Source organism: Selaginella moellendorffii, unplaced genomic scaffold, assembly GCF_000143415.4.
Source record: "Selaginella moellendorffii unplaced genomic scaffold, v1.0 SELMOscaffold_30, whole genome shotgun sequence".
Lineage (NCBI taxonomy): Eukaryota > Viridiplantae > Streptophyta > Lycopodiopsida > Selaginellales > Selaginellaceae > Selaginella > Selaginella moellendorffii.
The window spans coordinates 233,185-261,073 of NW_003314291.1; the positions used below are offsets into that span (position 1 = coordinate 233,185).

Here is a 27,889-nt window from a genome sequence, read left to right on the forward strand (position 1 = left end):
TGGTGGTTTTGTTACATTAGTTACCAATACAATAAATCTTTTAATATGTGAGTAATGCCAATAAAGATGCAACTCTCAACTCCACATGAAACAATATTTTTGTTGGTGGAGTTCTATTAATTAGATGGACTAACATGTTGAGGGTTATTTTTTGTCATGTTATTGTGAGAATTGCAACAATGATCTCTTATATTCCCATGAAAATTATTTTGGTTAATGACAAGTTTTCAACTTTTGCTTTTTTTGCAAAAGTAGAAGTTCCTAAAGATAGTGATGCTAACTTGGAGGCTTGAGGAACAACACAAGGTTTTACATGTGTCTTCGGTGATTATTTTGCAATTATTTTTGAAACAACTATGCAAACAAAGAGTTATTTTGACTTCTTTATACACTAAATAGTGTGAACAACATCTTGAAGGTGTAACAAATATTTAGGGGAATGATATTAAAGAAGGAGAATGGGTTGTTTGAGGCATTTGGTGTGAGTGATTAAGATCAATGTTATGTGGTAATGGATGATTATGGATTTGTTTTCATTCAATTTGCACTTGTAGTTGGCACAACTCTACAAATAATTGCTATTTCGAAAGAAGTTTTTGATGAGCATTAAGTTTTGGAGCTGAACTTGAAACTTAGTGACATTTAAAGTGACAATAGTTTCATTTAATCATATTTATGTTGTAGTTTTATATATATATATATATATATATATATATATATATATAACATTTACATCTACTCTATGTTTATAAGCTTGATTATCTTAGTCAACAATGTTGTGGTTGCTCTAAGAACAAAACTAACATTCTTCTCATGTTTAGCATGTGTGGTGTTACTTCTTTACTCTATAGTTATGGTTACACTAGAACTATAATTGACTTCTTTTTCAATAACAATACCCCATATAAACTCTTTGGTTTGAGTAAGTTTTTGAAAACCTTTATATTGTGTGCCTTTGAATCCTTTAACTTAGGTTTTGCAATTTTCTTAGTTGAGATAAACATTTGGCTACCAACCAATCTTTACACCATAGAATTGTGTTTTAATATTTAACCACAACAAAAACACAATAACCTATATAATTGTAGAGAAATGAGAGCTTGCTGCCAAAACTCTATGCTTGGGGATGAAATAGAGCTTGTGGCCAATTCTCCTTAAAGAAGATGCACACGTATAATAAAGTAGAAAAGCGATAAAAAAGCTACATAACTGAATAAAATAAAGAAGATTATACAACCTAATACCTATTGTAAGTAAATGCTAATTTTAAAATATTGTAAAATTAAAGTTTCTTTTCAACTAAACTAACTATTATGTAGCTAGTTTAACAAAATTAGTCACTTTTTGCAACAAAAAAATAAGTACAACTATGAAAAAAATTCATACACTTTTGTTGGTTTTGGAGCTTGACTTATTATTTTTTTCTTTGGACTATAGTAAATTTGGCTTCTATATTCAGGTTTCTATATTCAAATGACACCATAAATATTGACACATCTAACTTACTTGATTTCTTCCTAAGGTGCTTAACAATTGATGTGAAATCCCCATTATCATTTGGACATGTTTTTAGTACCACATTAATTTTAACTTCAATTTCAACTACTATTGATGAGAAGCTCATTTTTTATAGAGTTTTTGGAATGCATAATTTGTTAGTGCTTGCACCATTAGAGTTCTGTTTCATAACAATTAAATTATCAATAGATTTGTTAGGTACACAAATATTTGGACCTAAATAGAAAAATGATTAATACTTATAATTTGAAAAAAATTAAAAGCATGAATACATACTTTTGCTTGCACTTTTTCATGGTTATTATTGTTGTAGCAAGCTCACTTTCTCAGCTGTGACATTCATTTCATTGTTGTACATGTTTAATAAGCTCCCATTTATAGTTGCAAAGTTGAACACAAGAAATAAATGTAAAAGAAATATAAAAAACCTCATGTATAACATACATTATATTATATATGTGTAATTTTGCCCATGATCAAGTTTTGTGGTACCAAGGGATGTTAGGAATCTAGAGGCTTAGTGTGCTTGGCTGCTTGTGCCTATGGGGAGTGTAGCTAAACCTTAAGTCTAATTTAACCCGGGGAGGGGGATTGGGAGAGATTTAGGAATCCGTGGATGGAGGGCTAATGCTTTGTTGCTCGTGTAGTGAGTAGTTGAAACCAAGTAGGAGTCGGTACCATAAACAGGAACCTTGGCGAGGGAATTTAGCTAAGTCCAAAGAAGTGTTGGTCGGATAGACAAGGTAAGCTAACAAATTGAAAAGGAAAAATTTATGGCTTACATTCTGCTTCTTTGACCCTTTTACATCCGAAGTAGTCACCACAGACTTCAACTTGTGCTGCTTGTTCCCATCCTTGTGTCCATGGTGATCATCATAATGATTCTCAACAGAAGGATTCTGTGAATGCTTGTGAGACTTGTGCTTATCATTGTCAAGTTGATGAGCTGCATCAAAGAGCTCCTTCAAACTCTTTGTAGGCTTAGAATGACACAAATATTGCCACATACTCTCACATAGCAAAGCGAACGGTGGCTCATAGGACAATGATTTGGAGTTGGATACAAAGTGACAATCAATGTGTTGGTGGTGGAATGGCTTGATTTGAATCCTTCATTGGAATATGGCTAATCAAGCGAGTAAACTTCCTAATATAGTCCCCGAGCATCATTTTCCCTTGCTGGAAATGTTGAAGTTCTGTACAAACATTTTCCATGTTATAGTGAAGGGCAAAATATAAACAAAAAACAACCTCAAACTCATCTATGGTAAACACTAGTGGTTCTCCTTAAGCTAATTCCACCACCGAAGACCCATATCATGTAAAACCATTAGAATAGCCACTAAAGCCTTTGCATCCGGAGTTCCCCTAGCAGCCAAGGATTTTTTCACATTGGCTAGCCAAATGAGACACTTGTCCACACCATTATCACCGGAAAAGGTTGGAATCTTGAATTGATCTACTAAGGAAGGCTTATTTAGAGAACTACCACATTCAGCCTCAAGTGCTTCAACACGCCCATGCATGGTATCCATCATGCCATGCATCTCATCTTGCATCTTTTGTTGATTTCGATTAAAGGCTTGTAGCTCATGAACCACATTTTGAATCTAAATCTCTGTAGCTCCGTTGGCACCATCATTAGCATCACCATCAACAATAGGATTCCAATATTCAATTTGTTCAGCTATCGTAACCAACTCCTCTAATACCAATGTTATAATCCAATGCAAAAATACAGAGATCTAGTCACCCTAAACTACATTACACTTCTTCTTGACGTTCCTCACCACCCAACCACCCTTGAACTACCTCAAACACTCCATTACACCGCTGCTCCACTATGAGCCCTAGGGTAAATACCCTTGAGCCTACCTTTAACCAACATTGACAACTTGGTCAAAGTTGGCACTTAACATCCCTCTTCAGCAAAAAAATTCCAGCTCAATTTCTTATGGAGCAAGCGCATGCATTTACAGTGGCAAGAGTATTGATCGCCTGCTCTTCCATGGAGCATAGCTCTGCACACACAATAAGTGATGTCTGAAATAATCTTGAAAAGGTTTCAATTTCAATTTCATCTAGTATAAATGGTAACCGGAATGTTGGCCACACATGTTGCTAGCTCTTGGAGCTCACTATGGTGGGCCTCATTCCCAAACAAGACAATACTTTGCAAAGCTAGGCAGGATTGCACAAACTTATCCAGCAAGACACGGAATTGTAATGGTTTGCCGCAGAATACGTCTAAACACACCTTCCTCAGCCTTGCAAGTTCTTGAATCTCACTTGGAAAACCCCTGCCGCATTGGCATCTGCTTCCAAAACAGCTGAGGATCAACTCCTGGCACTCCTTAAACTGTTCCAACACAAACACCACCCATGCGACCTCATGAGGACAAGATCGTCGATAGAATGGTCTATTGCACTCCAACCTCATAGCTTTGAAATGCATCCTTTCCATAGCGGCAACTGTCGTCTCCAGCGCACCCAATCTAGACCCAAGAGTTTCCAATGCGTTACATACAAGCTTAAGCACCCCGGGTACCTTCTCCGACTCCACAAATGTCTCACAGTAGCCAAGCGACAGCTTCTTCAGGCGCGGAGCTCTCATCTTGAGCCTCTCGCAGTCACCAATGCAAGCGGTCTCTAGATTGGGAAGGTCCAACTCGATCAGGCCGCCCTCACTGTCTGGCGTTTGAAGGCTCAACACTCTCAGGCTTGATGACGATAGGGAGCCACAGAAGCCCGACACGTTTGCTGATAGCTCTTCAAGCGCTGGGCATGCAGGCAGCAGCTCCGTCACGAGGTCTAGACCAAGCACATTGTCAAAGCTGCAACGCGCGAGAGCTGGAAATGTGAGGCTTAGCGGAGCCTTTCTGCGGTACATGAGCTCCTTGCCCATGGGCACAAAGCAAAGCCTGTAAAACCTCACGAACTTGAGCCTGGGACACGACTTGGAGACCAGCTCTAGATCAAAGCAGCTGTACAGCGTGTACTCCTCGTTCTCAATCGTGAGCTCCTCCAGAGTGGTTGCAATGCTTGTGATCCATGAGTAGTTCATGTGTAGAGAGGAATTGTATCTGTGAATGAGGAGCTTTCGGATGGATTGATGCACCAGCTTGAAACCCATGCCTCGTGGCTTGAGATTGATTGATACGAGACCAACCTCCTCCTTGGCAATTCTGTGCCACCTCTTGCTCACCAGAGGGTACATGATGTTGTGACGCGCGTCAGGAAACCTGGTATGGGGTACCTTGTCCAGGATGAGCGCAAGAACAGCGTCTGATAGGCTGTCAATGGTGGTGCCCTGATCGCCAGGAAGATCTGGACCTTGGACGTCCATCCGGTTAGAATTTCCCTAGCCACGATCCTTTATCCTTTATAGCGTCGCTAAATACACAGTTGTAACCTAAAGGAGGCAATAATAGCATAACTCATACTCGTAGAATATCCTTATTCTCCACGAATAAAGAATATCCATATTTCAAGCATAGCTAGGGCTTTGCTGCGATGTCTCTCGCTCAGCTGCCTCCTGCGCGGCTCTTCTCTCCTCCTCCATCGGCGCAGCAGCGCGAGAATCGCTGCGGCGTTCATCGAAATCTCCATCGCCGCGGGTGTGCGCCTGCGAAATTCGTAGCGGCGGCGGCGCAGGATCACAACGCGGAGCCGGATGAGTGGGATGTGAGCCGGAGCTGCGTGAATCCGGTGTTTAGAGGCCCCATTTTCCAGGTACGCCGCCTGCATTGTCTTGTTCTTGTGATGATCGAAGCTCTCAGGAGCCTAGCAAGGGCGAGCGGCTCTATGTTGTGTTTGCCAGCGAAGGGAATGTGTGCCGGTCTATACTTGCGGAGGCCATTTTCAACAAGCTCGCGCAAGAATCCGGCCTCTCGGACCTTGTGGAATGCAAATCAAAGGTTCTCTTTTCTCTTCTTCCTTTTCATAGTTTTCTTTTCCTCGTTCTCAAGCTTTGTGTTGGTGGTTTGTTCTTCGTTTTCATGGCCTTGTTTTTATAGGCTACAAAGGAGTACAATGTCGGTGAATCTCCCGAGCCTCAGGCTATCCAAGTCGCGGAGGAACGCGGGCTAAAGCTCCCGGATGGAGCAGTGTCTAAGATGTTTGAGAACCCCACAGACATCGTAGAGGCGGATTTGATCATTGTCATGGACAAGGTAAGACAGAACTTTGTTTTTTTCTTTGATTACTGGAGTAGGATGCAGGGCTGCGGCCGGATATTGGATTCGGCAGTTCAATGCGTCGGACTTGCTGAAGCAAATAGTTTTGCAAGAGGTTGTTGACAAGAGGACTTCTTACTCGCACAAAGTACGTCGGCTTGGAGACTTTTGTAAATCGCGACTGGTAACTACAGCTTGCATCTTTTGCTGCTTCTTACCTTCTGATTTGCATTGAATGACAGATAGAAGATATAGATGATCCTCTTTACGGCAATATGGGAGGCCCGGAAGAACTTGTGAGTTTTTCTGCCATTCGGGTGTCTCCTCCTAAGTTTTTTGTTCCTGCAGAACTTTGTAAGACAAGTGTATAATGATATTTTGGAGTCCTGCGAGGGATTGGTACATTATCTGTTGCAAGTGAAACGAAATTTACAAGGTTTGCTACTTTACTACCGGAAATTTTTACTCACCAGATATAACACCCGAACAGGAACTCAAACTATGAAAGAGGGAGTGTCCAAGTTAGTCACTGAGCTAGGAACTATCGACTGGGTGGCACCACCTATGCTGCAACGCTCGTCATAAACCCAGAACCTTGCAGATTTTGAGAAACGCGTCTTACTTCGCATCAGGAGAGCTTGTAACTTGTAAGTGAAGTGGTGTCAGTGCTTGCTACTAAGAGTTTTCTTTTTCCAGAACTGTGATACTGTAATCAAATACCTAGGAAGAGCATATGTTTTGCAAGTTAAAAAAAGGTTTGCTGCCCAGTGAGCTTTTGTTGACCACGATCTGTATTCAAGCAGGACTGAAAGAGCTAGGAACCAAGATTCTCTCGCAATATGCTTCCACTAGAGAGTTGGGATTTAGGAATTTAACCTTTTTTGTGCGCAAGGGTAGCAATTTGGCAATGGAGGAGCCAATGTCGAATGTGATTTTCGATTTGGACGGGACATTGTTAGACACAGGTGGGTTTTCTTTGCTTTGCGTCGCTGCTCCGACACCATCGTCCTTGCCTTGCAGAGAGAATTGTGGACGAAGTGTGTGAGGAGTTTTTGGTAGCTAAATACGGCAAACAGTGGGATGGGAGGAACCCGGAGAAGCGGCTTGGCAAGAAGCCTCTTCAAGCTGCAGCCGCGATTGTGGAGGATTACGAGCTTCCTTGCACTCCGGAGCAGTTTTTGGCTGAAACCGTGGATCTAGTACGTGGAAGGTAGTAAATCTTTTACAGCTTCCTTTTTTTCTGAGGTCGTTTACAGGTTCCGAAACGCTAAAGCGCTCCCAGGTGCTAATCGTCTTCTCAAACATTTAGTTGCGCACAAGATACCAATTGCGATCGGCTCGAACAGTTATCGGAGTTTTATTGCAGAAAAACTCGCTCCACATTCAGGTAACTCAATCCGGGTAGAAGCGTTCGTTTACATATTACAATTTTTCTCAGGCTGGGCTGAAACTTTTCCGGTGATTGTGGCTGGGGATGAGGTCCAAGAACCCAAGCCTTCTCCACAAATGTAAGTGGCACATTTATTTATTTATTTTTCCTGGCTTTTGTAAGCAAAAAAATGTTCCCAGATTCTTGGAGGCCGCTAAACAACTCGATGCCACTCCAAGCCGCTGCCTTGTCATCGAAGACTCTCCGTAAGTTCAAAACTTCCAAGTTAGTTCTTGGCATTTTGTGCTAACTATCCTATATTATAGAACTGGTATCACAGCAGGCAAAGCAGCAGGAATGAAAGTAGTGGCTGTTCCGTCTCTGCCATCCAAGGCCTCACGTCATTTGTACGCATCTGCTGACCACATTATTTCGTCCTTGCTGGATTTCAAACCAGAGCTATGGGGACTTCCTCCATTTCAAGACTGTAAGTCATCTCATCAAACTTTTCTCAGTCCTGATCGAATGGATTCTCAACAGGGATAGCAAATGCGCTGCCAATAGAGCCCTGGTACATCTCTGGACCCGTGATCAGAGGCTTTGGTCGAGGCTCCAAAGTCCTCGGAATTCCCACTGGTACGTAAAACTTCTTGCAAGGCGGTCTTGATCATTTGTTTACTTCCGTGCAGCGAATCTCCCGACTGGAGCATTCTCCAAGCAACTAGCAGAGCAAGTTTGCGGGATTTATCTAGGCTGGGCGAGGCTTTCGGACAAGGGAGTGTTTAAGATGGTGATGAGCGTCGGCTGGAATCCATATTTCGACAATGCAGAAAAAACAGTGGTAAGTGCAAGTTTTACGTTTGTTAGGAAAGAAGCTCAGTTGCTGCTACTACAGGAACCCTGGTTATTGCACGAATTTCCGGAAGATTTCTATGGAGAGGAGCTCCGGCTCATTGTTGTTGGCTACATTCGTCCCGAGGTAAACAATCTTTATCCATGTCGTTTCAGAAACATCTGACGACAATGGTTGGATCTGTCCAGGCCAATTTCTCGTCGCTAGAGGATCTGATTAACAAGATCCACGAAGATGGACGTATTGCCAAGGCGGCTCTTGACGTGCCACCTTATTCGGCTTTTAAGGAGGACAAATTCTTGCAACAGTAAGTGTTAGTGTTCACGATCATCGAATCAAAATGGAAATAACAGTTCCTTTGGCGAACTTGGGCCAAAGGAAGAAGAAACCAAACACTCTTGGCATTTTCTCGCGTGTTTTTTATGCTCCTTAAGATCCACGCGTTTAAAGCTGTAGCAGAACAAGGATGTTTCAACGAATCGCTGATAGAACCAAGCAATTCTGGAAAGAAAATCTAGAGCCGTCATTGTAGAGGTTTTGAGCTCACAAAAGCTCGAAATGTCAACGACAGTCACTACATAGTCAATATTAGTCAAAACAAATCTTCAAAGACTATGTGGACTTTCATTGACTAACAGCTTCAAGGACCACTTAACGTAGAATCTACGGCAACTTCTCGCGGGCACAGGTGTTCTTATGTTTCCATGTGAGTATCATGGAAAATGCGTCTCAATTTCTCAAAGATGAATACTACAAGATGGTTTTCGCTGCTTCTCTTTTCCTTGGCGTCACTGGTAGTCTGAGGACGAGGTTGCAGTTCTTTTGCAGTTTCAATCCAATCTGGAGAGTAACACGACCTGGATCTTAAACGACTGGAAGCAGCAAAGTACCAATCCATGCGTCTGGATTGGAGTGGTTAGAGGACTCAATCTCTCCGGCATGAGCTTGCGTGAACAGGAAAATATATATATAAGCTTCTTAAACAGTGTCTCGCTTTATATTTTGTAGAAAACGTTGACATCACTGATGTCGACAAGACGAGGAGCAAGGAGCCCCAGTGTCAAGCTCGTGAGGAAAGTCACTAGATGGACCAAACGTCCAGCGCCGAAATCGACGAGAATTCATCAGAGAAAGATCCAAAAAGATTGGATGCCCCTGACTTGACTACAAAGAAACACTGCCACTGGCATACCAGCTGATGCAATCGAGTACTCCTCTTGGAAGCTTTTCTCTATCCTTTATTCGTTTAGCAGGAGCTAGCAATCGAATGAATGGCTCTTCTATCTTTCAAGGATTTTTCTGGGATCAAGCAAGATCTTAGAGAGAATGCAGGGATTTTGATCATGTTGGGATCGCCGCATTAAGAGAACAGGAGCTACGAAGGACTGCTGGCAGCGAACTCAGTGAGAAAGAACATGGAAAATTTCCACAGTAATGTCTAGCGGACCTTCACACAAAATACCAAATCGAATCTTTATCTAGTGAGCTTGGATCGGGAATGGCTTCAACACCAAACTTCCAGCTTCAGATGGCGGCGCCGCCACTAAGCTTTATAACCATCCAGCTTAGGCCCTACAATAAACTCGTCAGCATACTTGTGAAAGAGGCGCTCGAGATTCTCCATTGTTATACCACTGGCAAGCAGTGTTTACCGAAGACGCCTTCATTGACATATAAACCCTATGATCTCTTTTTACTGCGTTTAATCTCACGGGCTTTGCGCTCCATCGCGAGTCTAAGAATTAAGTTGAGCGTGGCCGACTCCGTGCTCCAAAACTCGTTTTGTCTCTTCGGCAAACATTGTCATATTTTATTATTATTTAACCTTGTAACTTCAGGAAAATACGATCCTTCCGCTATAAAGACATCCTTTGACATCGAGAATTCACAAGAAACCAACCATCCGCCACTCCAATGTCAGCCCTCACGCATTCGACTTGTACCTCTCCAGGCGTGGGTGCTCGCCTACGATCGCATCCTTTCCTTCTGAATCAAAGCTTGTTCCTGTGAAAAAGGAGAATTGGTAGCTGCTTAATCCAGTGCTGCATCCTGCTGTTCATGACAAGAGCTCTTTGAATGCAACCTTACAAACACGTCATGAAGTCAAAAGCTAGAACTTATCAGCTTATCAGGGTTCCTAAGCGAGCGCTCTACCATCTGGGCTACATCCCAAAATTTGCAAGCTTCTGCTTTATGTTCTGTTAACTAGGAAATTTCTTGACGATGAGCATGTGGAAACTCTGGACAGACCTAGCTCTATACTACTCTCGGCTTCTAGAAGGCAAGACCTTCTAGTTTGGAATATCATATGTTTTAAGCAATATTGGAGATGATGATTGATTTTATTCCTTCAAAGTTCTACTACATTTTCTACATAGGGAAACGTTTTCTTCTCGTCCTTGTCTTCTCTCTTGTTATGCTTCTCTTGATTGTCTCTCTGTTCCTTGTGTTTTTCTTCTCTCTGGTCATCCTTATGAATGTCATCCTTTAAATCGGCACGATCACACTTATTCTTGAAGTTGATGTGGATGTTGATATTGTTGTTGTTGTTGTTCATGTGCTTGCGCACACCTTGCCCAATAGCATCACTGTCTTCCACAGAGTGCAAAAGAAATTTGGGAACTGATTGAGCTTGATGTGAATCTTGCTGTTCATGAACTTCGACAGAGAAGAACTCCCTCTTTGAAGAAGACAATGCAACCTTCACAAACACAAGCACAAGAAACACTAGAGCAGCCTTCATGGTGAGAAGAGACAACCTTCAAACAAGTATTTGCTTGCTTGGTGAAGCAGGTTTATGGTCTAGCATGCATTTCATACATTGCCAAGTGTGTCTTCATGCAATTACATCTTTTGCTATACAAGATTTGCAAAAGCTAGAAAAATAAGAAATGGAGATGTCGGGTATCGATCCCGGTGCCTCTTGCATGAAGATAGCAATAATTCCAAAGTTTCTCCACATCGAATATCGAGAAACCTTTAAATGGATCTCTGATTCCATAGCAAAACCTCGTCGCTCCCCAACACCTCTACGATTTTGATGTCTCTAATGAGCCCATAGAGCTCTCCAAAAACCGTAGAATTTGGATAGAGCATGATCCACTCGTCCCAAACTCGAGCCCACGAAAATCGTTCCTCCGACCACAGCATCTTGGAATTGAATGCCAATCCAGTCCACTCGTGAGCGGGGACACTTTGAACAATGCTGGTGTTGGAGGAATTGGACGAAAGCTCCCAGCCGTTGACTAGCTTCCCCGCAGAGCCAAAGGTTGTTCTTTGAGTGAAAACTCCATGTAAAGGTGGTGAGGTCCTTGCGAGACCTGCTGGGAATGCCGCTACCCTCGCCACCTTTTGGAGTTCGTCAAAGAGATGGAGGCTGGCGGTGCTGTGCTCGTCGATGAAGACGATGATGCCTTCCATCTTATTTTCTCGTATGAAACTGGCCAAAAAGATTGATCTGGTTTATAGCAAAGATAACTCTAGAGAACTTACCTGAGACTTTGGATCCTTCTCGACAACGCCATGGAAGAAGCCAGATCATCCATCCGCGGCTCCAGCAGCGCAAACTTTGTAGCGCGGCTCCTCGAGAGAACCTCTCTCGTGGTGTCTCTTTGGTGATCATTCGTGAAATTGGAGCATTCCATGACGATCCACGAGATGGAGGCCCGCGAGGCCGCGCAAGCCAGAGTGTTTGCCATGGCCCCCAATCTGAGCAACACTTGCATTCTTCGCTCTCGCTGCTGGCCAACTTTGCAATCTCCCAGCGTGGTCACCACGATCACCTCTTGCTTCTTGTTCATGAGCTCTTCCTCCTCAAACGCCCTTCTCTGCTCGAGCTGGACGCGATCCATGATCGCCTGTGCGGCGGCAAGCTCGCGCGGATTTGGGTGAGGCCAGGGGCGGACGATGATCGGGTGGCGACCCGGATGGACGCAACTCGAGGGGGAGGAGCTCGCCATCGTCTTGGGTGGACCGGCCGCGCTCATAGCCATTCTTGGAGCTCCTCCGGCTCCATGGCTAGCTATCGTGGACTCTAGCAACAGGGGTTGACCACGATTGGCGCGGTGGTAATCGCTGGAAGAAGAGAAGAGGATCAAGGAGAGCTCCATCCCCAGCATCAAGCTCGCGATGCAAGCCACTAGATGGACCGACACGCCCAACGCCGCGATCGACGAGAATCCACTGCTCCATCCACTCCAAATCATCAGAGAAGAGCCACTGCTCATTGATTGCTAGCATTATCCTCCTCGAGAAAGAATCGATAGAAGAGAGAAAGAAGCTGGACAAGTCGATCGATCGATGGAGGAGAAACGCTGTGGAGGGCGTGAACTCACTCCTGGGGCGTGCGATGCCAGTGGCAGTGTTTCCTCAGTACTAAAGTCACGGGCTTCATGGCATGGCCAACTTTCTTCCATTCTTTTTGATTAAATTTCCCTGCTTTGCAGGGTCTTTTTTCTTGTTTTTCTTTTTAATTTCTGCAAATGCCAGCAAAGGTGGCATAGCCCATCATTCTCTCCAAAGTGTTTGCCAACTCACACTAGCTATGGGGTTTTATTCATTCCACTGCCGTATGGACCACCTGGCTGATACTATACGATCGTATACTAAAAGTTGGCGGACTTCCCCGTGGAGACCAAAAGGTTCCTTCTCGCGAGAGGTGGCTTGCCTGGAGCTTTGACAAGCTTCTCCCTGAGCCACGATTCAGAGGGTCCTCTTGGAACCGGAAGAGCAATGCTAGCAGCATCGATCTCCTCCCGAAGATCACGACTATCATCGCTCTCTCCCCAGTAGATCCTCGCGTTTGATGGAGATTTGTCGTGATCCTCGCGATCTTCGGCTTCTCCGAAGGGGTTGTTCTTCGATGATCTCGGTGTGACTGTAGAACTGGCTGTGATCTTGGTCTTGGAAGGCACGTAGATGAACAGCCGATCTTCCTCCACACGCTGCTTGGATCCCATTGACGAGAAGCTCTCGTCTGGGATCACCACGCCTGGATGAATGCCTCTCTCGTCCAGAGCGTTCGCGCTCTTATTCCTGGACGACTTGATCATCGTCTTGACGGGCTTGGCTGGATCGAAAGTTTCCGTGAGAACTCCCTGCCGCATCTGATCGAGCGTGTCGAGGCAGAAAACTTTCTCCGTGGCCAGGCCGCCACTGTAGGAGTTCTGCCTCGAAGCTCGTCTCGAAAGTTGGATCGACGTGAGTGACTCGCTCGAATCGCTCTCGTTTCCATTCGCTGGATTGCTGGTAGCGTTCCTGCTGTTTGTCTGGAACTTTGCGGCTGTTTTGCTGTCCGACTTGACGATGGGATACATTCGCTTGATGAACGTGGATCCAACTCGTCGGTCTCTCGGCATTCCCAGGAAGCCTTTGCTCTCCACCATGGCCGGAGATTTGAGACCGCCGCGGGATGGAGTGTAGCGGCAAGCCAAGTAACTGGTGTTCTTCCGAAACTCGCTCGATTCGTCCTCGAGATCATTCTCATCGCGACCACCATCGCCACCCTGAAGGAAGCTCAAACTTGTGTCAAGAGTTTGGAATAAAAATGAAGAAACGTAAAAGAATTTGCTACTCACCTCGTCACTCCACCACTCCGTGCTGCAGCTTTCATCACCGTCATCTTCGCAATCAAGACTTTCTCGTTCCACCTCCAACTTTTTCTTTGAAGCTCTCGCTCGTCGAGGAGAAGAAGAAGATCCCCTGCCTTCATTGCCGCTGGCTTGGATCATCCTGAGCAGCGGGAAGAAACCACAAACGCTGCCAACAATGGTGGTGTAGCGCTGGCTGGAGAGATCCCCGTCGCCACCCTCCGAGTCGCGAAGACCACCACTCCTCCTCGTCTCACTCCGAGAGTTTCCAGCATCGTCATGCATCTTGATCAGCTCTGCAAAGCTTTTCTTCTCCGGCCTTGGCGGTGGATGGTGGTGTTGTTCTTTGCGATACTGGTGGCCTTGCGGAGAAGGATGAGCGATCAAAGGCCTCCTCCACGCCAACTCTGTTTGCTGCTGCTGCGCCGTCTCGCGAGCCACCGCCTTGGCCGCCGGCAAGAACCTTTGCATGATCATATCTCGATCGCTGGAGTTATACTCCACCATAGCCATAGCCTCCTCTTCGTTGCAATCCCACTCGCCACCATCTTCTCGATCTTCTCCCTCTTCCTCTCCTCCCCCAAGCTCACTCACCATATAAGTTGGAGCAATCGACAGCGTCTCGGTGTGAGCAAAGTCCGACCTCGCGTCCGCGAACTCCAAGAAGCTCGTCGTCTCTTTCCTTCCTTTCTTCTTGCTCGTTGTCTCTGGAGGTGGAGCGAGCACCAGGGCAGTAGCAGTAGTAGCATCTGATTGCTCTCCACCATCGCCAGTCACAGCGCGATCGTCTCCCTCGCGAAGAGCGATGGATTCGATGGGTGGCAGCGGCGGTGGCAGCTCCCAAGTGAAGAATGGAACCAGAGGCCGCTGGCTGAAGCTACTGCTGCGCCGGGAAGTCCTGGCGGAATTGCGAGGATTGGGATCGCCGCGAGAGCCACATTCCCCGGGCGCTCCATCTCGATTCCTTCGCACCGACAGCAATGGCGCATTCAAATCCAGCTGCTTCTTACCGACATTGCTCGCGGGCGCGGGCGCCCTCTTTGCGTCCCCGACGCCGCGGAATTCCTCGCCCCAGATCCATGGCTTGAGCAGCCGCGCGTCGCCCGCCTCGACCTCGTTCTTGCACCCCCTGCCCTGGATTGGATAGAGTAAAAAAGAAGAAAGAGCGAATTTTAGATAGATTCCTTCTTCTTCCAAGACGAGATTTTGGCCAACCTTGTGAAGCATTCTTCCAGTCCAAGCGATTGCATTGACGAGGAATGGATTGCGCGCGGCGCTGCTAGAGCTCGTCCTCCATGAATCATAGAGGAAGAAAGGTTTGCTAGAAGATAGAAGAAGATAGAAGAGAGGTAATGTTCTTGGGAGTATGTGGTAAAAATTGCAAGGCTTTGGTACTAGCACGCGCGATAAATGCCAGCTCCAAAGCTTGGTTTTCACAACACACCACGACGAAAACACGATATGCCCAAGTCTGGTATCCGCTGGCTACTTCCCACCAAATCTCCTTCAAGGCCAATCTTTCTCCTCCCTCCATGGAAAACTTTTCCTCCTCTTATCTTTTCTTGCTTGGACTCCACGGGGGTTCGAATCTCACTTCCATACCGCTTAGCTTAGTTCGTTGCCACATCCTTTTCCGTGCCAAGCGACGGAGATTTCGCGAAACTCTCGTCGCTTTGATCGTCGCTTTTCTTTACGTTGCTCCACACAGAGATTGCTCGAGGAAAGCTGCCGCGCAGCGAATCTCTGCCGACATCTCACCAGACACACACGATAGACGAGAAAGTGAGACAAAAAAAGAACCAAAGAAAGCGTACGAAACACAGACAATCGAACCAACCTGGTTTTAAGGCATTCGTACGAAAGAATGGAGAACTTAGCTACGTGCCTGGAACTATATCTCTAGCTCTAGCTCGGTGGAATGTAAATGAATGAAGGAGAGCCCAAGTACCTTGCTCCGAGAACTCACACCTTGGTGGCTGGGGGGATTTCCTCCGGCTGCTGGATCTGCTGTGTGGACGACGAGGAGACTTTGTGGCTCACGTATCCATAGAACGTACATCCCAGCAGCGTTATCGTGCAGCCGATCCCGTTCATGACAGAGATTGGATTCCGGAACACAAACCACGACACCGCAATTGCCACCGCAACCTGCAAAGATAGTAGTAGAAATGGAGAGGTTAGAACGCAGCTCGAGACAGCTGACGAGCCAACGACCGGAGCTTTCTCTCTTTCTTTTTGAATTGAAATGTCTATAGCATACCTTTAAGTTGCCGGCGACATTGAATGTTAAAGCTGTCGTGGACTGGATCACGTAGAAAATCGAGAAGTTGAGACAAAAGGCCACAGCGCCAGAGCCGACGAGGACGAGAAGCGGCATGCCGAGAGACTCCTGCTCCTGGATCCATCTTAAAACGCCGCCGCCTTCTACGAACGGTGCCACCAGACAAAGAACTGCTGCGGCGTTTGGAGCCATGTAGTAGACAGTGTTGATGCTGTGCAAAACCCAAACAGAGAAAAGAAGGCATCAGCTACAAACTTAAAACTCCGACAACGTTTCAACAATACCTGTCGAAGTTAAAGCCGTGTAGAAGCCTTTCTGCTAGGATTGTCTTCGTGGACGTAACCAGGCAGCCGAAGAAGGCAGCGAAGAAGCCAATTGTGTTGAAGCTAAGCTCCGTGAGCGAGGCCAGTAATATGCCACCCACAACAGGCAGCAGCGAGAGCCAGACTTTTCGATCGAACACCTTCCCCCAGACCAGCCACTGCAAGATCACTAATCCAAGTCCAGGTACAAGTAAACAAAACGAAAAAAAAAACCAGAAAACTTACGAGTTGTGGCTGGAGTGAGGGACTTGACCGTCTGCATGAAGGAAACCGGGATGTATTTCAGGCTCACATTACCCAGCACGATGTTGAGACAAAAGACAAGTGACATAGGGAGTATCCTCTGAGCGCGATCTACAGAATTTACATGGATCAGAGGTTTCAATCTCAACAAGCTTATACTGATGAAGGCTCCTACTGAAGAAACAACCAGGTGAATGATTGTTACTGTTAGAGGGAACTTAAACTCGAGAATCTGTCAAGCGGCATGCAAAGTCAGTGGAAGTAAACTTTTTTTCTTGTCTCTCGTATTTGTTCTTGGCTCTCTCTGTGTCTCTCTCTTTCACAAGCCAAAGTTACCTGAAAGATCCACTTATTTGAGACCACCGTCATAACGTTGAAACACCACCACAGAAGTATAGCACCAACACCCATGCTCAAGCTCCTCTTGCCTTCCATCTTGGAGCTCCTAGTCCCTCCTTTATCCTGCACACCAAGAGCAAAGGCATTAGAAAACCACTTCCTTCTCTCCAAACTTTTCTTTTGCTACACTTCTGACGGAGCCCATCTTTCCAATTCAGAGAAACGCTTCACAGATCTGCACCTGGAGCGAGCCAGCCGTTTTGCTCATCTCTCCTTGCGATAGCCCAAGCGAGCAACACTTTGCTCCACACAGCCGAAACAAGAAATGGTATACCTAGAAAAAGGAAAGGAAGAAAATGTTTGTACCTTGAAGCGGGACCGAAATGCTGGAAGGATCGACCTTCCCGATCTTCCTGTAAGCTTGAAAAGTGAGTGATACAAGGAAGAAGCGAGAGAGAAGTAAAGAGAAAAGGTCTCGTACAACAATAGGAAATACATGACAACCCACCAGAAGCTTACATCACTTTTATAGTCACACTCTCTTGCTTACTCGCTAAGGAGCAATGAACAGCTTTTTAGCGCGCTCACAGTTCGTTTTTTATTCTCGCTGCTAGTACCTATGGAGAAAAATATAAAAACCCGTTATCATCATCTAAAGCCGAGAGAAGAATAGCAGACTACCACCACCATCGCATTGGCGCTTCTCCGCTTCTTTGCGCAGCGTGTGCGAATGCCAGCCTTCGGTTCGGTCGCTCACAGCTTGTGATAGTTCTTCTCGATTTTCTCAATCTGTACCAGGCGCTTCAAAAATTGCTGAACCTGCGAGCCCGCCAAGCTCAGCTTTTGAGAACCTTCCTTCCTCGGAAGTTGGATGTGATAGATCAACGTACCTCAGATGTGTCCCGTAACGAGTAAGTCGCTCCTGTTGCTTTTGGAACGTTGGAAACTAGGATCCCGTAGCCATTAAACTTGTTATTTAGTATCTGCACATGCACTGGAGTTTTAGACTGGAAAACCATGAGCTTGTACTTACCTCAAACGCATCTTCGTCCGTTCGATCATCCCCAATATAGACCGGCAGAACATCTCGGCTGTCGCCTAGGCCTTCAACCAAAGAAGTTTAAAGATCGCATCTTCAACAAAAAAGTAGCAAACACTTACCAAGAGCTTCTAGAAGATATTCGACTGCTTTTCCTTTGTCCCATTTTATGGATGGACGGATTTCGAGTACCTAAAAGTTTGAAACCAAGTCACGCAATGTCTAAAACAAAAAAGATAGACAAAATCACAAGCGGCACAAACCTTTCGGCCGTGCGTTATGGATAATTCAGGATATCTCTTCAAAACGCTCTGAACTTCCTGAGCTAGAAATTGCCAATCCTGTAACGGCTTCCGGTTGTAGACAAAAGAAAAAGACAAGACAACTCCCACCTGTTCTCTGACTTGGCGGAAATGTACGCTAAGACAAAACTTGTTGTCCTCAACGCGGGCTCCCTCAATGAAACTCATCTGCCTTTCCAAAATGTCGAAAACCTCCCTCATTGTGGTAAGAAATCTACTGGCGGGTTGAAAGAAAACCACGTCTTCTCCCTGCACAGTTTTACGTGAAAATACTGGCACACGGAAAAATATCAAACCTCTTGATTTTTTGTCAGTGTTCCAGAAACAGTGACACCATGAGAACCTTTGGCAGGTCCCATAATATCCATCCCGTGGCTGCCTGCGTAGTAAAGTTCTGGCAGCTGAACAAATTCATACACCTGTAACATCAAAATCAGAAGATTAGGAGTTGCAAATATATATATGATTCACCTTCTCTCTGGATCTTCCAGTAATTATCGATGTCGGGTACAGCTTAGCCACGCTCTTCACTGCCGATCGCATCTGAAACCGAAGAATTACTTCACAACCAGGAAGCAAAACACATGTATTTTATTTTACCTCCGTTGACATGAATGCCCGCGCAGGATCTTCAACAATGGGTGACAAAGTTCCATCGTAATCGAGGAACAACGCAAGTTGCCTTCCTTTCAGAGCATCGACAATTTCTTCGAATGAGTCCAAAGCCGATGGATGTTCCACCTGCGCAATCAGATTCGAAGTAGTACCTTGCAAATCATAAAAAGAACAGAGCACTCACGACCCAGTCCAAGTAGTCAGGATTTCCAGGAAGTCGATGCCCCTCCTTAAGCGCGTCTATGTGAGCCTCTTCCTTAGAACGTGGAGGCGAGCTAGCTCTCATGACAGTAAGGCAGCCGTTGACAGAATCGCTTTGCACAGAAGTTTTCTTCCAGGCTGCAGAAAAATGAGCAAACAAAGGGCCCGATGGAGGTGAACATTTCGATGGGAAAGTTGCAGCTTCTGTGAAGAGAATTGCCTGCTCGGAACTCAAAGGCATGGCTGCAAGCGGCAGTCAAGCTGTACGAAGGATCCCCTGCGACCTTAGATACTTCGTGCAGCTTGTTTCCTAGGAGGAAGAACAGAGAACTGGTTCAAAACCAAAGCAATTTATCGCCACCACACAGCAACAAACAAGACTTGTCGAAATAATGGACTACAATGTAGGAGCGAAAGCTACACTGCCAAAGTGGACCAGTAGACAGGCAACAGCGCAACTAGGAAAAAAACCGAAGATAATAAAATTTACCTCTTGCTTTAGATACGACGATCCTTTAATACTGTACTATCTTTGATACGTAACTATAGCTTAAAAGTCTGAAGTATGATCCAAACAAAATTGCACTTCCGAATCTGCGATGACAACATGAGCTCCCCGTAAGCAACAACAATAATGCACGCTACGAATCACTTAAAAACTCCCAGACGCAGACACGGGAGCTAGAACAAAAGAAAAGAAAGAAAAAGAGTTGCCACAGTTTCATACATAACTCACGTACAAACAGGACCAAGTCGACGTAGCGTATATATGCCAAGAAATCCACACACACAGACAGTAAAAATTTAGGGATCCCATCACACAGGGAGGGAAATGCAGCTGGCTCTCACCAGAAATTCAAGCAGCCAGCCAAACTCTGGAAAAGCGAGAGACGAAAAGAAAGAACGCCCATCCTAGTCGAGGACAATGACAATGAATGCGGACCAGACCTGACCTGACCTCACCCCGCCTTGCCTGCTCTGGCCCGCGCCTCCAACAAATCCTGGAAATATCAGCCTGGCGCCAGGATCAAGTCACGCAATTCGAGCAATTCGTGGCCAGATCGACGAAATCTTTCACGAAGGACGAAGAACCCTAGAAATCCTCGCCCGAGGGAGGCGGAGGCGGAGGACTCCGAGAATGCCAAAGAGAAGAAAGAGGGGGAAAACCAAACGAAATACTATATTTATAAGCAAAGGTAATTGGAGCACGTGGCACAACGTGAGTCGTTAATCCGTTGGCGGCCGATGGCCTCCATTCCCTCTCACACTCGTGCGCGCTTTACACTGTTGGATTAAGACAAATCCGACGGCTGGCCGATGCACTTTTGCCAGTTAGGCGGATATTCTGTCTCCAAGTGGCACCTTTTAAACCTTGCGTCGGGCATATTATATATAGCCACGTGGGCCCAAGAGCAATATTCTTTATAGATTATTAGAAAGAACGCGAGTGGAGTTGGCACAATGTGAATGGGCCAGATAATCAATAGGAAATTCCTAATTATTGGCGGGAATAGAAGCATCGCATTGTAGAAGAATCATAGAGATTTTAATAATCGAAAGAATCAGGTAAAGGACCAACAGTGAAGATTCTTGGGATATCTTGACCTTCCGTATCGTTTGGTATTTCGTACGGGGAGGCTACCTTTAAACTTGTTAATTACCACAAGTCAAAAGGTTTAATAGAAGTGGTATAATAGAATATTCTCTTTATTGTATTTTCGTGAGAACTTGGCTAGGGTTTAAGCGCGTCGCCTAGGTCGCGGAGGAAGGGATGAGCTGATCCAATGCGTCTCCAGGTAATCCAGCGCATCGATAGCGCGCTTTGTGTAAGCTCGATTTGCTCTGGCGCAGGGATTTCTTTCTGAGATGATCGTCTCAGGCCGGGCTTCTCATCGAATCTCTAAAAGAAGCCTCTACGCTGGATTATCGAAGTCCTTCGCTCGCATCAATGAGGTATTTTGATAGGTTTGAAACTTACATTGCCTTGCGATCTTTTCTCTTTTCTCTCTTTTCTAGAACGAGTCGCGAAGATGTTTCTCGAGTCCTGCAAAGGTTCCAACAGCGGAAGAGGCCGGGCAGCAAAAATCCGAAGCTACGAATAAAGCTACTCCCGCTGGATCGCCGAAAGTCCAGCCAGCAGCTGGAGCGCCGCCAAAGACCTCGAATCCACAACAGGCTGTGCAAAAACCTCCAGTAAAGCCCGCTCAAGTTCCAGTCGCCGGCGCAGCAAAACCTATCGTTTCTGCTGCCAAGCCTCAGGTATCTCAAGCTGCTGGACCTGCTAGCCAGAAACCACAAGCTCCACCTTCCACCGTCCACAAAACTCAAGCTTCTCCTCCTCCACCAGGTCAGAAAGCTCAGGTTTCTCCAGGTGGTGTGAAGACGGTGCCTCCTCCTGTGACCAGAACTGTTCTTCCAACCGGACAGAAAGTATCTCAAGCAACTTCTAGCGTGAGTCAGAAACCGAGTACGTGGAAGGTGTTAATGGCCTCCGGGGCTGTCGGAAGCGTGGTGCTGGGATTGTTCTACTGGCAGTTCCCCAGAATTCACGACGGATCGTCAGATGCTGGAGATAAAGGGAAGGATGCCGGTGATGCTGGCTTTCTTCCTGATCAGCATAACGCGGATGAGAAGTCAGCTGGGGAGGTTGGGAGTTCCGTGGCAACTGATTCTGGTGATACAGAGAAGAAAGAAGAAGAAGCTGTTGTGAACGTCGTGGTGGAGCCTGATAGCATCACAGTGGAAACTGTGCCGGTGGAGTCATTAGCTTCTGATCACGCTGAAAAGGACGAAACCGAGACTGGGAAAAGTAGTGAGGTAGTAGGAAAAGTAGAAGTTATCGAGGGAGAGGTCCCCTCGGAAGAAATTGTCGTGGAGATCGAACCAGATTCGCATGAAGAGGTTTCTATTATCGTCAGCAAATCGGAGGATGAAGAAGCTCAGATAACTGTATCTGACGATAATCTGGTATACTTTCTTTCCATTTCTACCTCGTTTGTTTCTAATCTTTCTGCATATAGGTAGTGAAAATAAGAGAAGGAAATGCAGATATCTCAGAACCTGTTTTGATTCAGCGCGGCCACGACGATCTTGTTCAAAGGCACGACAAGGGAAACTTGGTGGCATCTGATGACAGTGCTACCCCGAAAAGCACTGGATTGGATGTTGTCGCTGCCATTCATGCAGCCGAACAAAGGCAAGCAGAGATTGATGCAATGGTTTTCAAGGAACAGCTACAATTTCTCCAGGTTTTAGTTCTTTTGGAAGCGTGTTGATGCCTGAATGTTTGTTCAGGAGAAGTTCCAACATGAGTTGACAGGTGCAGAACGGAAGGCCTCGTCGTACCAAGAGCAGATCAGACGCCTTCGGGAGGTACGTGGTTCTTGATCAATTTCCAATGGATGGATGAAATATCGTTTATATTTATTACAGGGCATGGAGAACCAGAAGCTCACTCATGTCAGCCATCTGAAGAAGCAACAAGAGGAAGCTGAGTCTAGATTTCAAGAAAAAATGAAACTAAAGGTGTTGATTTTGTTCTTGTATCGGTAGTCATCCATATTTTTTCAGGACGAAGAAACTCAACGGCAGTTGGAGGAAGCTGAGCTTCGTGCGAAGGCGGAATCGGCTGCTGCAATAATAGAAGAACGGGCATCCTTTTTGAACGACATTGGTAGTGTTAAAGTGCATGTCCGTAAGAAAGTGTTGTAACTTTATTCTTTCTTGGCTGCTGAAACACGTCTTTTGTAGATGGAGGCTATGAACGCTGCCTTGGAAGCGAAATCGGAAGAAGCCCGTGAGGGCCACGAGATAAGGCAGCTTTCTTTGGTAATGTCCACAGCTTTCTTGGACGTGATCACTTACATTATCATTGTCAGGGGGCTTTCGCTTTGGAGGACGCCTTGCAAAACGGAGCACCCATTGAGAAAGAGGTCACGTCACTTCTAAAATCAGCCGGTGGCGACCCGCTGGTGGAAGTTGCAGTGACGACACTGCCAAAAGAGGTATTGGAAGTGGGAACCTTGACCCCCGCAGAGCTGGACAGAAAGGTAATATTCTCTTTTCTCTTTCCCTTTGGGTTAAGTCTTATACCTTGCAGCTGAAAGACATGGAGGGAGCATTGAGGGAACTTGCATTGATGCCCCCCACTGGCGGGGGAGTCTTGTGCCACTTAATTGCTCGTCTCGCTTCGGCCCTCAAGGTTGCATCTATGAGATCAAACCACTGCTATTGTGACTTACAAGCTCGTGTACGCAGTTGCCTGATCACGCTTTGTATCTCGACTCTGGAGTGGACGCCGTCCTCGCTCGAGTCCAGGCCTTCGTGGCGAGCGGCAAGCTTCTCGACGCAGCCGAGGTCCTCTCGCTGGGCTTGTCTGGAACAAACGCCGATAAGCTTGCCGGGGAATGGGCCACTCAGGCCCGAAACAGAGCCGTCGCGGAACAGGCCTGCGCACTGCTGAGAGCTCACGCAGCGGCACTGGCACTGAGTGAGAGCGAGCAAGCAAGCTAGAGGTATAAACAACTCTTTTCTATATCAAAAAAACATCGAAACGCGATTTTTTCAGATAGAAGACGCCATTGTGCGCTTCCTCTTTAGAATCCCAGGGAGGGGCACAGGCAAGCGATTGACAAAGAAGATGAGATAGGTGACGAGGAGCAAGAGAAGTAGAGCAGCGATGAGAGCCAGCGAGATTCTATTCCTCTTGACGGCTTTTCCATAATGCTTTGGCCTTGGCGGCGGCTGTGGTGCATCCGAGGAAGAAGGGAAAACGATGCGAACTTCGTCTGACGATGCGCTCTTGTTCACTAAACACCACTCGTCCATGGCTGCCCTAATAAAGCCGCCCGGCCACCTTTTTTATACGGCCAACAAATAGCCATTGTCATATATGGAAAGCATTTTTATGCTGATGGCCACCTTTAAGAATATCTTAAAGATAATGCCTAATGTTGGCATCAAGCTTAAAAGCTGCCTCTGCAAGCCTTCTCTTCAATCTCACTTGGCTAGGGTGTACATTTCTTTTCTTTGCAACATCAATGGCACAATCTAAGCTATTTCTTGTGCTCTTAGTAATAATTCTTCTGGAAGTTAGGGCAACAAGCTTGTTGTCGTAGAGAATTGCATTTGCCCAATATACACTAGACTAGGAGAACTATGTGCTCTTGACTACTTCTGCATTTCTTACATTTGTTTTGCCACACTGCTTGTTCGCGGCTTAGTTTCTTCATATTACTATTAAGAATGTCTCATCAGAGCTTTAGGAAAAGCCATCTGATATGTGTGTAATGTAATGAATAAAAAGTGTTGCATATTCTTCATCACATTAGTTTAACTTGGACATGTTGTTTACATAGAAGATATCCTCACATTGATATGATCTAAACCTTCTCTATAAGCCATTTCATAAAAATCCATCATTCACTTTGTACTCTCCACTCAAACTAATGGAAAAATGCTTGTTAAATATTAATCCTAACATTTAACATTAGTAGTTCGTGGTAAGGTAAACTTAATTATATAAGAGTTTAGAACTCTATATATATACGACATATACATTATAAAAGAATCCACTATAGACAAAAATATTAAAACACCAATCAATTGAGGAGAAAATATTCAATGATAAGAGTATTGACTTCCACCCAAAAACTCAAAGTAGATAAAAGTAATAATTATATAATCATTGTTAGTAGTCAACCATGGAAAAAACCTCATAAGATTAAATGCCACAAGCCTAAACAAATGACAAATTGCAATTAACTCAAATTGTTCTTTTGCAACATGAGGGGGAGTATTATAAGATTTGCACTAAATGTAGTTATGTTGGATAATACATTATATTTTTGGCCAATAGAAAAACCTATGTAACTTCTTGGTCACACAATGATGTCTTATGTGCTCACTTAGAATTGAAAAGTCACAGTAGATATAAAGAACGTGTGGAATAAAGATCAAAGGCACCACCAGCCATAAATAATTATTTAGTCAAACTAAATTTAAATGTAAAACTTATAGATGAAAATTAGTAGTCAAATAATTTTTGAATACTTTATTTGACTTATTGACTTTCCATTTGACTTTTTTTGAGCTTAGTGAGGCTTTGTTAATATAAAGTTTTTATGAGTTTTTTCTTGAGGATGAGGATGGTGTAAAAGATGAAGACAACAGTGTGAGCATTGTAACAACAATCATCCAAGAAATATCTTTCCAATTTTATGCTTTGCAAAACCATGTAAACAATATATATAGTTTTTTTCTTATGCCTTATTTCTTCTTCTTGTTCTATTGGAATATGGATTCTTATAAAATGGCAATATTAATTATTCAATACATCACACACATATCAGATGGCTTCTCCCATGCATTTTAGAGCTCTGATGGGACTTGCTTAATAGTAACATGAAGAAATTGAGCCCTTAATAGTGCCTAAGCAAGTAATATGGCAGAGCAAAAATAGGAAATGCAATAGTAGTTTGGAGCACATAGTTCTCCTGGTCCAGTGTATATCAAGCAAACACAATTAATACAATAACATCCTTTACTGCAACCACCTCTAACAAGCTCATTGCTCTCCTCAACTGAACTTCCAGTAGCGATAACAAGAAGTAAAAAACAAATGGCTTGAAGTGTGCTATTGATGTAGAATTGTGCAAAGAAAAGAACTAGCCAAAGTGAGATTGAAGAGAGGCTTATAAAAGCTTTTAAGTTTGATGCCCACAACAACAATAAGATTGCAAGCTGGCCATTATTTTAAAGATATTCTTAAAGGTGGCCATCCAAAGTGATTAAATAGTGCCAATTCCATTGGAATGCTTTTCATATATGAAAATAATAATTTGTTGGTTGGTCCCATGATTCTTAATTGGACTATAAAAAATCTTATATATATGATTTATAGATCAAAATTGGTCTTTGAAGACTTTATTTGACTTTTATTGACTTTCCATTTGACTTTTTAAGCTTGGTGAGGCCTTGTCAACATAAAACTTTCATGAGTTTTTTCTTCAAAGCAATACAAACCTTTATAACAAGGATGAGGATGGTGCAAAAGACAAAGATAAGGGATTATAACAACAATCATCTAAGAAATATCTTTCCAGTTTCATGCTTTGCAAAACCATATAAACAATATATATAGATTTTTACTTGTGCCCTTGTTCCATTGGAATATCTATTGGTTGATTTCTTTTCTTAATCTTACAATATATAGTTTATTTAAGAGGATCCTTACTTAGTCAAAAGGATCATAATAAGTGTTCTAAAAAATTGGACTATAAGTTTATAAAATTTGGCATCATATTCAATAAGTTGTTCCCCCAGAAATTATGCATTTACATGTAAGTTCCTAGATTTAGACTTTCAAGAGGTTATTTAGCCCAATATTATTTAAACTTAAAGAGATTTAATCCCAAACATCTTAAGACTATTTTTTTTATGGCCCTTTCACTATATATTCAAACTCTAACAAATCATTTCTTTAATCAATTTTTTATAATCCACTACACTTCCCTGTAAGTTTATGCATTTATGAATGGAAGCTAAAAGTTGCAACTCTTCTAAAAATCCTACACTCATAGCACTTGTGGTGTGATCAACTAACAACTTGAGAATCCCACTTTTATGACACCCTACCCCTTGAGTTTATAGTCCAATTGAAGCAAATTAAACCATCAAATGTCAACCTAAACATATAGTATAATTCCCTTAGTTAACTAATAGAATTAAAGCCAAAACCCTTATGATACCAAAATATAAACTCTTGAATTTAAAATTTCCTAAAAAGTCATCTAACCACCTAAATATCACCTAAATATCCAAAGTCTTTTAACTAATTAGAAACTCTTTCTCATAAGACCTTTCCCTCTCTATTTGAGATCACTCTTGAGTTGTTTTTTTTTTTTTTTTTTTTGCTGCTAATAATATAGTAAAATACTTCATATAAAGGGAAAATAAACTGCACCACTTATAGATCCATCTATACTTCTTTTTTTTTTAATGTTTCTCCAAATCTTGGCCTATCAACTAGAGAGCCCTAATTATTTTCCATTTTTCTGAAAAAAAGAGATGATGTGAAGTCTAGGTGTATGGCTACAATGTTATATATTAATATTAGTGTAGTAGTATTTTGATATCCATTGGATTATTTACTCTTGTTTATAATCTATTTTGGGCTAATTGAAAGTGCACATTTTCGTATTCTTATCCACTCATAGGTGTATATATGTATGTATGTATGTATGTATACATATATATATATACAATGGCTATATATATGTGCTTAAAGAAGATTTAAAATATCCATCAAGAACTTTATGCAGATGGTGTTGAAGTTAATGCATGAAAGAAAGATATTTTAAATCCTGGAATTGCTCATTAGTGGTGAAATTTTCCAGCTTTTTATTTTAATGATTAACTATTTATATATCATCACTTACTATGTTCTACTAGCAATTTGTTCAAATGATCCATTGGGAACTATCAAGGAGATGATCCAGAGCATGCCCTTTATGCCAGATTCTTTCAATTGGACGTAATCCTATTCTAATGTGGATCATCACGGTGTATGGGCTCTTGTTTAAGAATAAAGAATGATTTTTTCTTTAGCATTTTAGACTTTTGTGTTATTATCAAATTTAAACTGTCAGTTAAAAAATAAATTCATAAGAGTTGGATTTTAAAAAAATACTAAACTACATTCATTTCATGACTGACTGTGAAAGCATGGATTATTTAAATTAAGGGATGATTTATGTAAAGCACTATTATGTACTTAAAAGGAAATGGAAGTTTTGTAAATGAAGAACTGGCACCCAATGTGGACCTTTTAACCACCGAAAGTAATCAGCTTACAAGTTTCTGTCGTCCTTCTAACTCTTGTGCTTCTGGGACCATCTCCATAAAAACAAATTCATTTGTGCATGGGCAACAAAAAGCAGCCAGCCAGCTGGCTGAAATCAACGTTTCTGTCGTTGCTGCAAGCTTCGAGCATAAAAGCCTACGCAATCCTCTGCTCAATCTCGCTGAGCTCGCATATATATTT

At 43.8% G+C, this 27,889-nt stretch overlaps 7 protein-coding genes across 17 annotated transcripts; 3 read left to right on the plus strand and 4 right to left on the minus strand.

The window, feature by feature from the left end:
• The first annotated feature begins 5,027 nt into the window (after positions 1-5,027).
• LOC112348565 lies at positions 5,028-5,989 on the plus strand. Its single transcript, XM_024681356.1, has 5 exons — positions 5,028-5,250; positions 5,298-5,435; positions 5,535-5,690; positions 5,739-5,877; positions 5,936-5,989. The coding sequence occupies exons 1-4, from the start codon at positions 5,032-5,034 to the stop codon at positions 5,814-5,816; spliced, it is 591 nt and encodes a 196-aa protein (XP_024537124.1). The 5' UTR covers positions 5,028-5,031; the 3' UTR covers positions 5,817-5,877; positions 5,936-5,989.
• A 235-nt stretch (positions 5,990-6,224) lies between these two features.
• Positions 6,225-8,323, plus strand: LOC9648688 (bifunctional riboflavin kinase/FMN phosphatase). Of its 2 annotated transcripts, XM_024681355.1 has the most exons (12): positions 6,225-6,340; positions 6,390-6,448; positions 6,497-6,658; positions 6,714-6,903; positions 6,950-7,080; positions 7,132-7,201; positions 7,263-7,328; positions 7,389-7,549; positions 7,603-7,698; positions 7,752-7,903; positions 7,958-8,041; positions 8,104-8,323. In XM_024681355.1, the coding sequence occupies exons 2-12, from the start codon at positions 6,427-6,429 to the stop codon at positions 8,224-8,226; spliced, it is 1,257 nt and encodes a 418-aa protein (XP_024537123.1). In that variant the 5' UTR covers positions 6,225-6,340; positions 6,390-6,426; the 3' UTR covers positions 8,227-8,323. The 2 variants fall into 2 exon arrangements, with proteins under 2 accessions (XP_024537123.1, XP_024537122.1); XM_024681354.1 differs by having other exon boundaries at positions 6,390-6,658.
• A 2,459-nt stretch (positions 8,324-10,782) lies between these two features.
• LOC9646527 (probable beta-1,4-xylosyltransferase IRX14) lies at positions 10,783-12,326 on the minus strand. The gene is made up of 2 exons (XM_024681205.1): positions 11,408-12,326; positions 10,783-11,354 (listed from the first exon to the last, which is right to left on the minus strand). Exons 1-2 carry the CDS (start codon positions 12,139-12,141, stop codon positions 10,895-10,897), a joined length of 1,194 nt encoding a protein of 397 aa, XP_024536973.1. The 5' UTR covers positions 12,142-12,326; the 3' UTR covers positions 10,783-10,894.
• A 112-nt stretch (positions 12,327-12,438) lies between these two features.
• Positions 12,439-15,399, minus strand: LOC112348525. Of its 2 annotated transcripts, none has more exons than XM_024681204.1 (4): positions 15,341-15,399; positions 14,719-15,256; positions 13,492-14,637; positions 12,439-13,419 (listed from the first exon to the last, which is right to left on the minus strand). In XM_024681204.1, the coding sequence occupies exons 2-4, from the start codon at positions 14,728-14,730 to the stop codon at positions 12,520-12,522; spliced, it is 2,058 nt and encodes a 685-aa protein (XP_024536972.1). In that variant the 5' UTR covers positions 14,731-15,256; positions 15,341-15,399; the 3' UTR covers positions 12,439-12,519. The 2 variants fall into 2 exon arrangements, with proteins under 2 accessions (XP_024536972.1, XP_024536971.1); XM_024681203.1 differs by having other exon boundaries at positions 14,719-15,246; positions 15,341-15,383.
• Positions 15,326-17,197, minus strand: LOC9648689 (UDP-galactose transporter 1). Of its 4 annotated transcripts, none has more exons than XM_024681206.1 (7): positions 17,056-17,197; positions 16,931-16,987; positions 16,687-16,812; positions 16,333-16,582; positions 16,069-16,276; positions 15,764-15,995; positions 15,326-15,651 (listed from the first exon to the last, which is right to left on the minus strand). In XM_024681206.1, the coding sequence occupies exons 1-7, from the start codon at positions 17,185-17,187 to the stop codon at positions 15,466-15,468; spliced, it is 1,191 nt and encodes a 396-aa protein (XP_024536974.1). In that variant the 5' UTR covers positions 17,188-17,197; the 3' UTR covers positions 15,326-15,465. The 4 variants fall into 4 exon arrangements, with proteins under 4 accessions (XP_024536974.1, XP_024536976.1, XP_002976365.2 ...); XM_024681208.1 differs by having other exon boundaries at positions 16,877-16,987; positions 17,056-17,116; XM_002976319.2 differs by lacking the exon at positions 16,931-16,987.
• LOC9648796 (probable trehalose-phosphate phosphatase D) lies at positions 17,168-19,998 on the minus strand. Of its 5 annotated transcripts, XR_002993068.1 has the most exons (13): positions 19,800-19,998; positions 19,337-19,440; positions 18,830-19,156; positions 18,631-18,771; positions 18,502-18,573; positions 18,327-18,449; positions 18,121-18,279; positions 17,992-18,069; positions 17,851-17,920; positions 17,723-17,793; positions 17,580-17,672; positions 17,371-17,508; positions 17,192-17,306 (listed from the first exon to the last, which is right to left on the minus strand). XR_002993068.1 is itself a non-coding variant. In XM_024681212.1 (12 exons), exons 3-12 carry the CDS (start codon positions 19,085-19,087, stop codon positions 17,443-17,445), a joined length of 1,131 nt encoding a protein of 376 aa, XP_024536980.1. In that variant the 5' UTR covers positions 19,088-19,156; positions 19,337-19,440; positions 19,810-19,998; the 3' UTR covers positions 17,168-17,442. The 5 variants fall into 5 exon arrangements, 4 of the variants coding, with proteins under 4 accessions (XP_024536980.1, XP_024536981.1, XP_024536977.1 ...); XM_024681212.1 differs by having other exon boundaries at positions 17,168-17,508; positions 19,810-19,998; XM_024681213.1 differs by having other exon boundaries at positions 17,168-17,508; positions 19,805-19,998.
• A 568-nt stretch (positions 19,999-20,566) lies between these two features.
• Positions 20,567-23,722, plus strand: LOC9648797 (MICOS complex subunit Mic60). Of its 2 annotated transcripts, XM_002976178.2 has the most exons (12): positions 20,567-20,642; positions 20,698-20,799; positions 20,863-21,813; positions 21,867-22,094; positions 22,141-22,218; positions 22,279-22,371; positions 22,417-22,536; positions 22,597-22,674; positions 22,725-22,895; positions 22,946-23,047; positions 23,104-23,360; positions 23,414-23,722. In XM_002976178.2, the coding sequence occupies exons 1-11, from the start codon at positions 20,631-20,633 to the stop codon at positions 23,356-23,358; spliced, it is 2,190 nt and encodes a 729-aa protein (XP_002976224.1). In that variant the 5' UTR covers positions 20,567-20,630; the 3' UTR covers positions 23,359-23,360; positions 23,414-23,722. The 2 variants fall into 2 exon arrangements, with proteins under 2 accessions (XP_002976224.1, XP_024537118.1); XM_024681350.1 differs by lacking the exon at positions 23,414-23,722 and having other exon boundaries at positions 23,104-23,412.
• Positions 23,723-27,889: the final 4,167 nt, after the last annotated feature.

Bases quoted from the DNA above. Each gene is read 5' to 3' on its own strand.
- LOC112348565 (XM_024681356.1), top strand. From the start codon at position 5,032: ATGTCTCTCGCTCAGCTGCCTCCTGCGCGGCTCTTCTCTCCTCCTCCA. The intron at 5,251-5,297 runs GTACGCCGCCTG...CGAAGCTCTCAG, and splicing joins TTAGAGGCCCCATTTTCCAG to GAGCCTAGCAAGGGCGAGCG. The intron at 5,691-5,738 runs GTAAGACAGAAC...AGTAGGATGCAG, and splicing joins TGATCATTGTCATGGACAAG to GGCTGCGGCCGGATATTGGA.
- LOC9648688 (XM_024681354.1), top strand. From the start codon at position 6,427: ATGTTTTGCAAGTTAAAAAAAGGTTTGCTGCCCAGTGAGCTTTTGTTG. The intron at 7,550-7,602 runs GTAAGTCATCTC...GATTCTCAACAG, and splicing joins ACTTCCTCCATTTCAAGACT to GGATAGCAAATGCGCTGCCA. The intron at 7,904-7,957 runs GTAAGTGCAAGT...CTGCTACTACAG, and splicing joins ACAATGCAGAAAAAACAGTG to GAACCCTGGTTATTGCACGA.
- LOC9646527 (XM_024681205.1), bottom strand. From the start codon at position 12,141: ATGAGCAGTGGCTCTTCTCTGATGATTTGGAGTGGATGGAGCAGTGGA. The intron at 11,355-11,407 runs GTAAGTTCTCTA...CTTTTTGGCCAG, and splicing joins AGAAGGATCCAAAGTCTCAG to TTTCATACGAGAAAATAAGA.
- LOC112348525 (XM_024681204.1), bottom strand. The intron at 13,420-13,491 runs GTGAGTAGCAAA...AGCTTCCTTCAG, and splicing joins CGGAGTGGTGGAGTGACGAG to GGTGGCGATGGTGGTCGCGA.
- LOC9648689 (XM_024681206.1), bottom strand. From the start codon at position 17,187: ATGTATTTCCTATTGTTGTACGAGACCTTTTCTCTTTACTTCTCTCTC. The intron at 16,988-17,055 runs GTACAAACATTT...TGTGGAGCAAAG, and splicing joins CATTTCGGTCCCGCTTCAAG to TGTTGCTCGCTTGGGCTATC. The intron at 16,277-16,332 runs GTAAGTTTTCTG...GACTTGGATTAG, and splicing joins CCTCACTCCAGCCACAACTC to TGATCTTGCAGTGGCTGGTC.
- LOC9648796 (XM_024681212.1), bottom strand. From the start codon at position 19,087: ATGCCTTTGAGTTCCGAGCAGGCAATTCTCTTCACAGAAGCTGCAACT. The intron at 18,070-18,120 runs GTGGGAGTTGTC...AAGCCGTTACAG, and splicing joins TCCGCCAAGTCAGAGAACAG to GATTGGCAATTTCTAGCTCA. The intron at 17,673-17,722 runs GTAAGTACAAGC...GTGCATGTGCAG, and splicing joins CGGACGAAGATGCGTTTGAG to ATACTAAATAACAAGTTTAA.
- LOC9648797 (XM_002976178.2), top strand. The intron at 22,675-22,724 runs GTAATGTCCACA...TATCATTGTCAG, and splicing joins AGATAAGGCAGCTTTCTTTG to GGGGCTTTCGCTTTGGAGGA. The intron at 22,896-22,945 runs GTAATATTCTCT...TATACCTTGCAG, and splicing joins CCGCAGAGCTGGACAGAAAG to CTGAAAGACATGGAGGGAGC.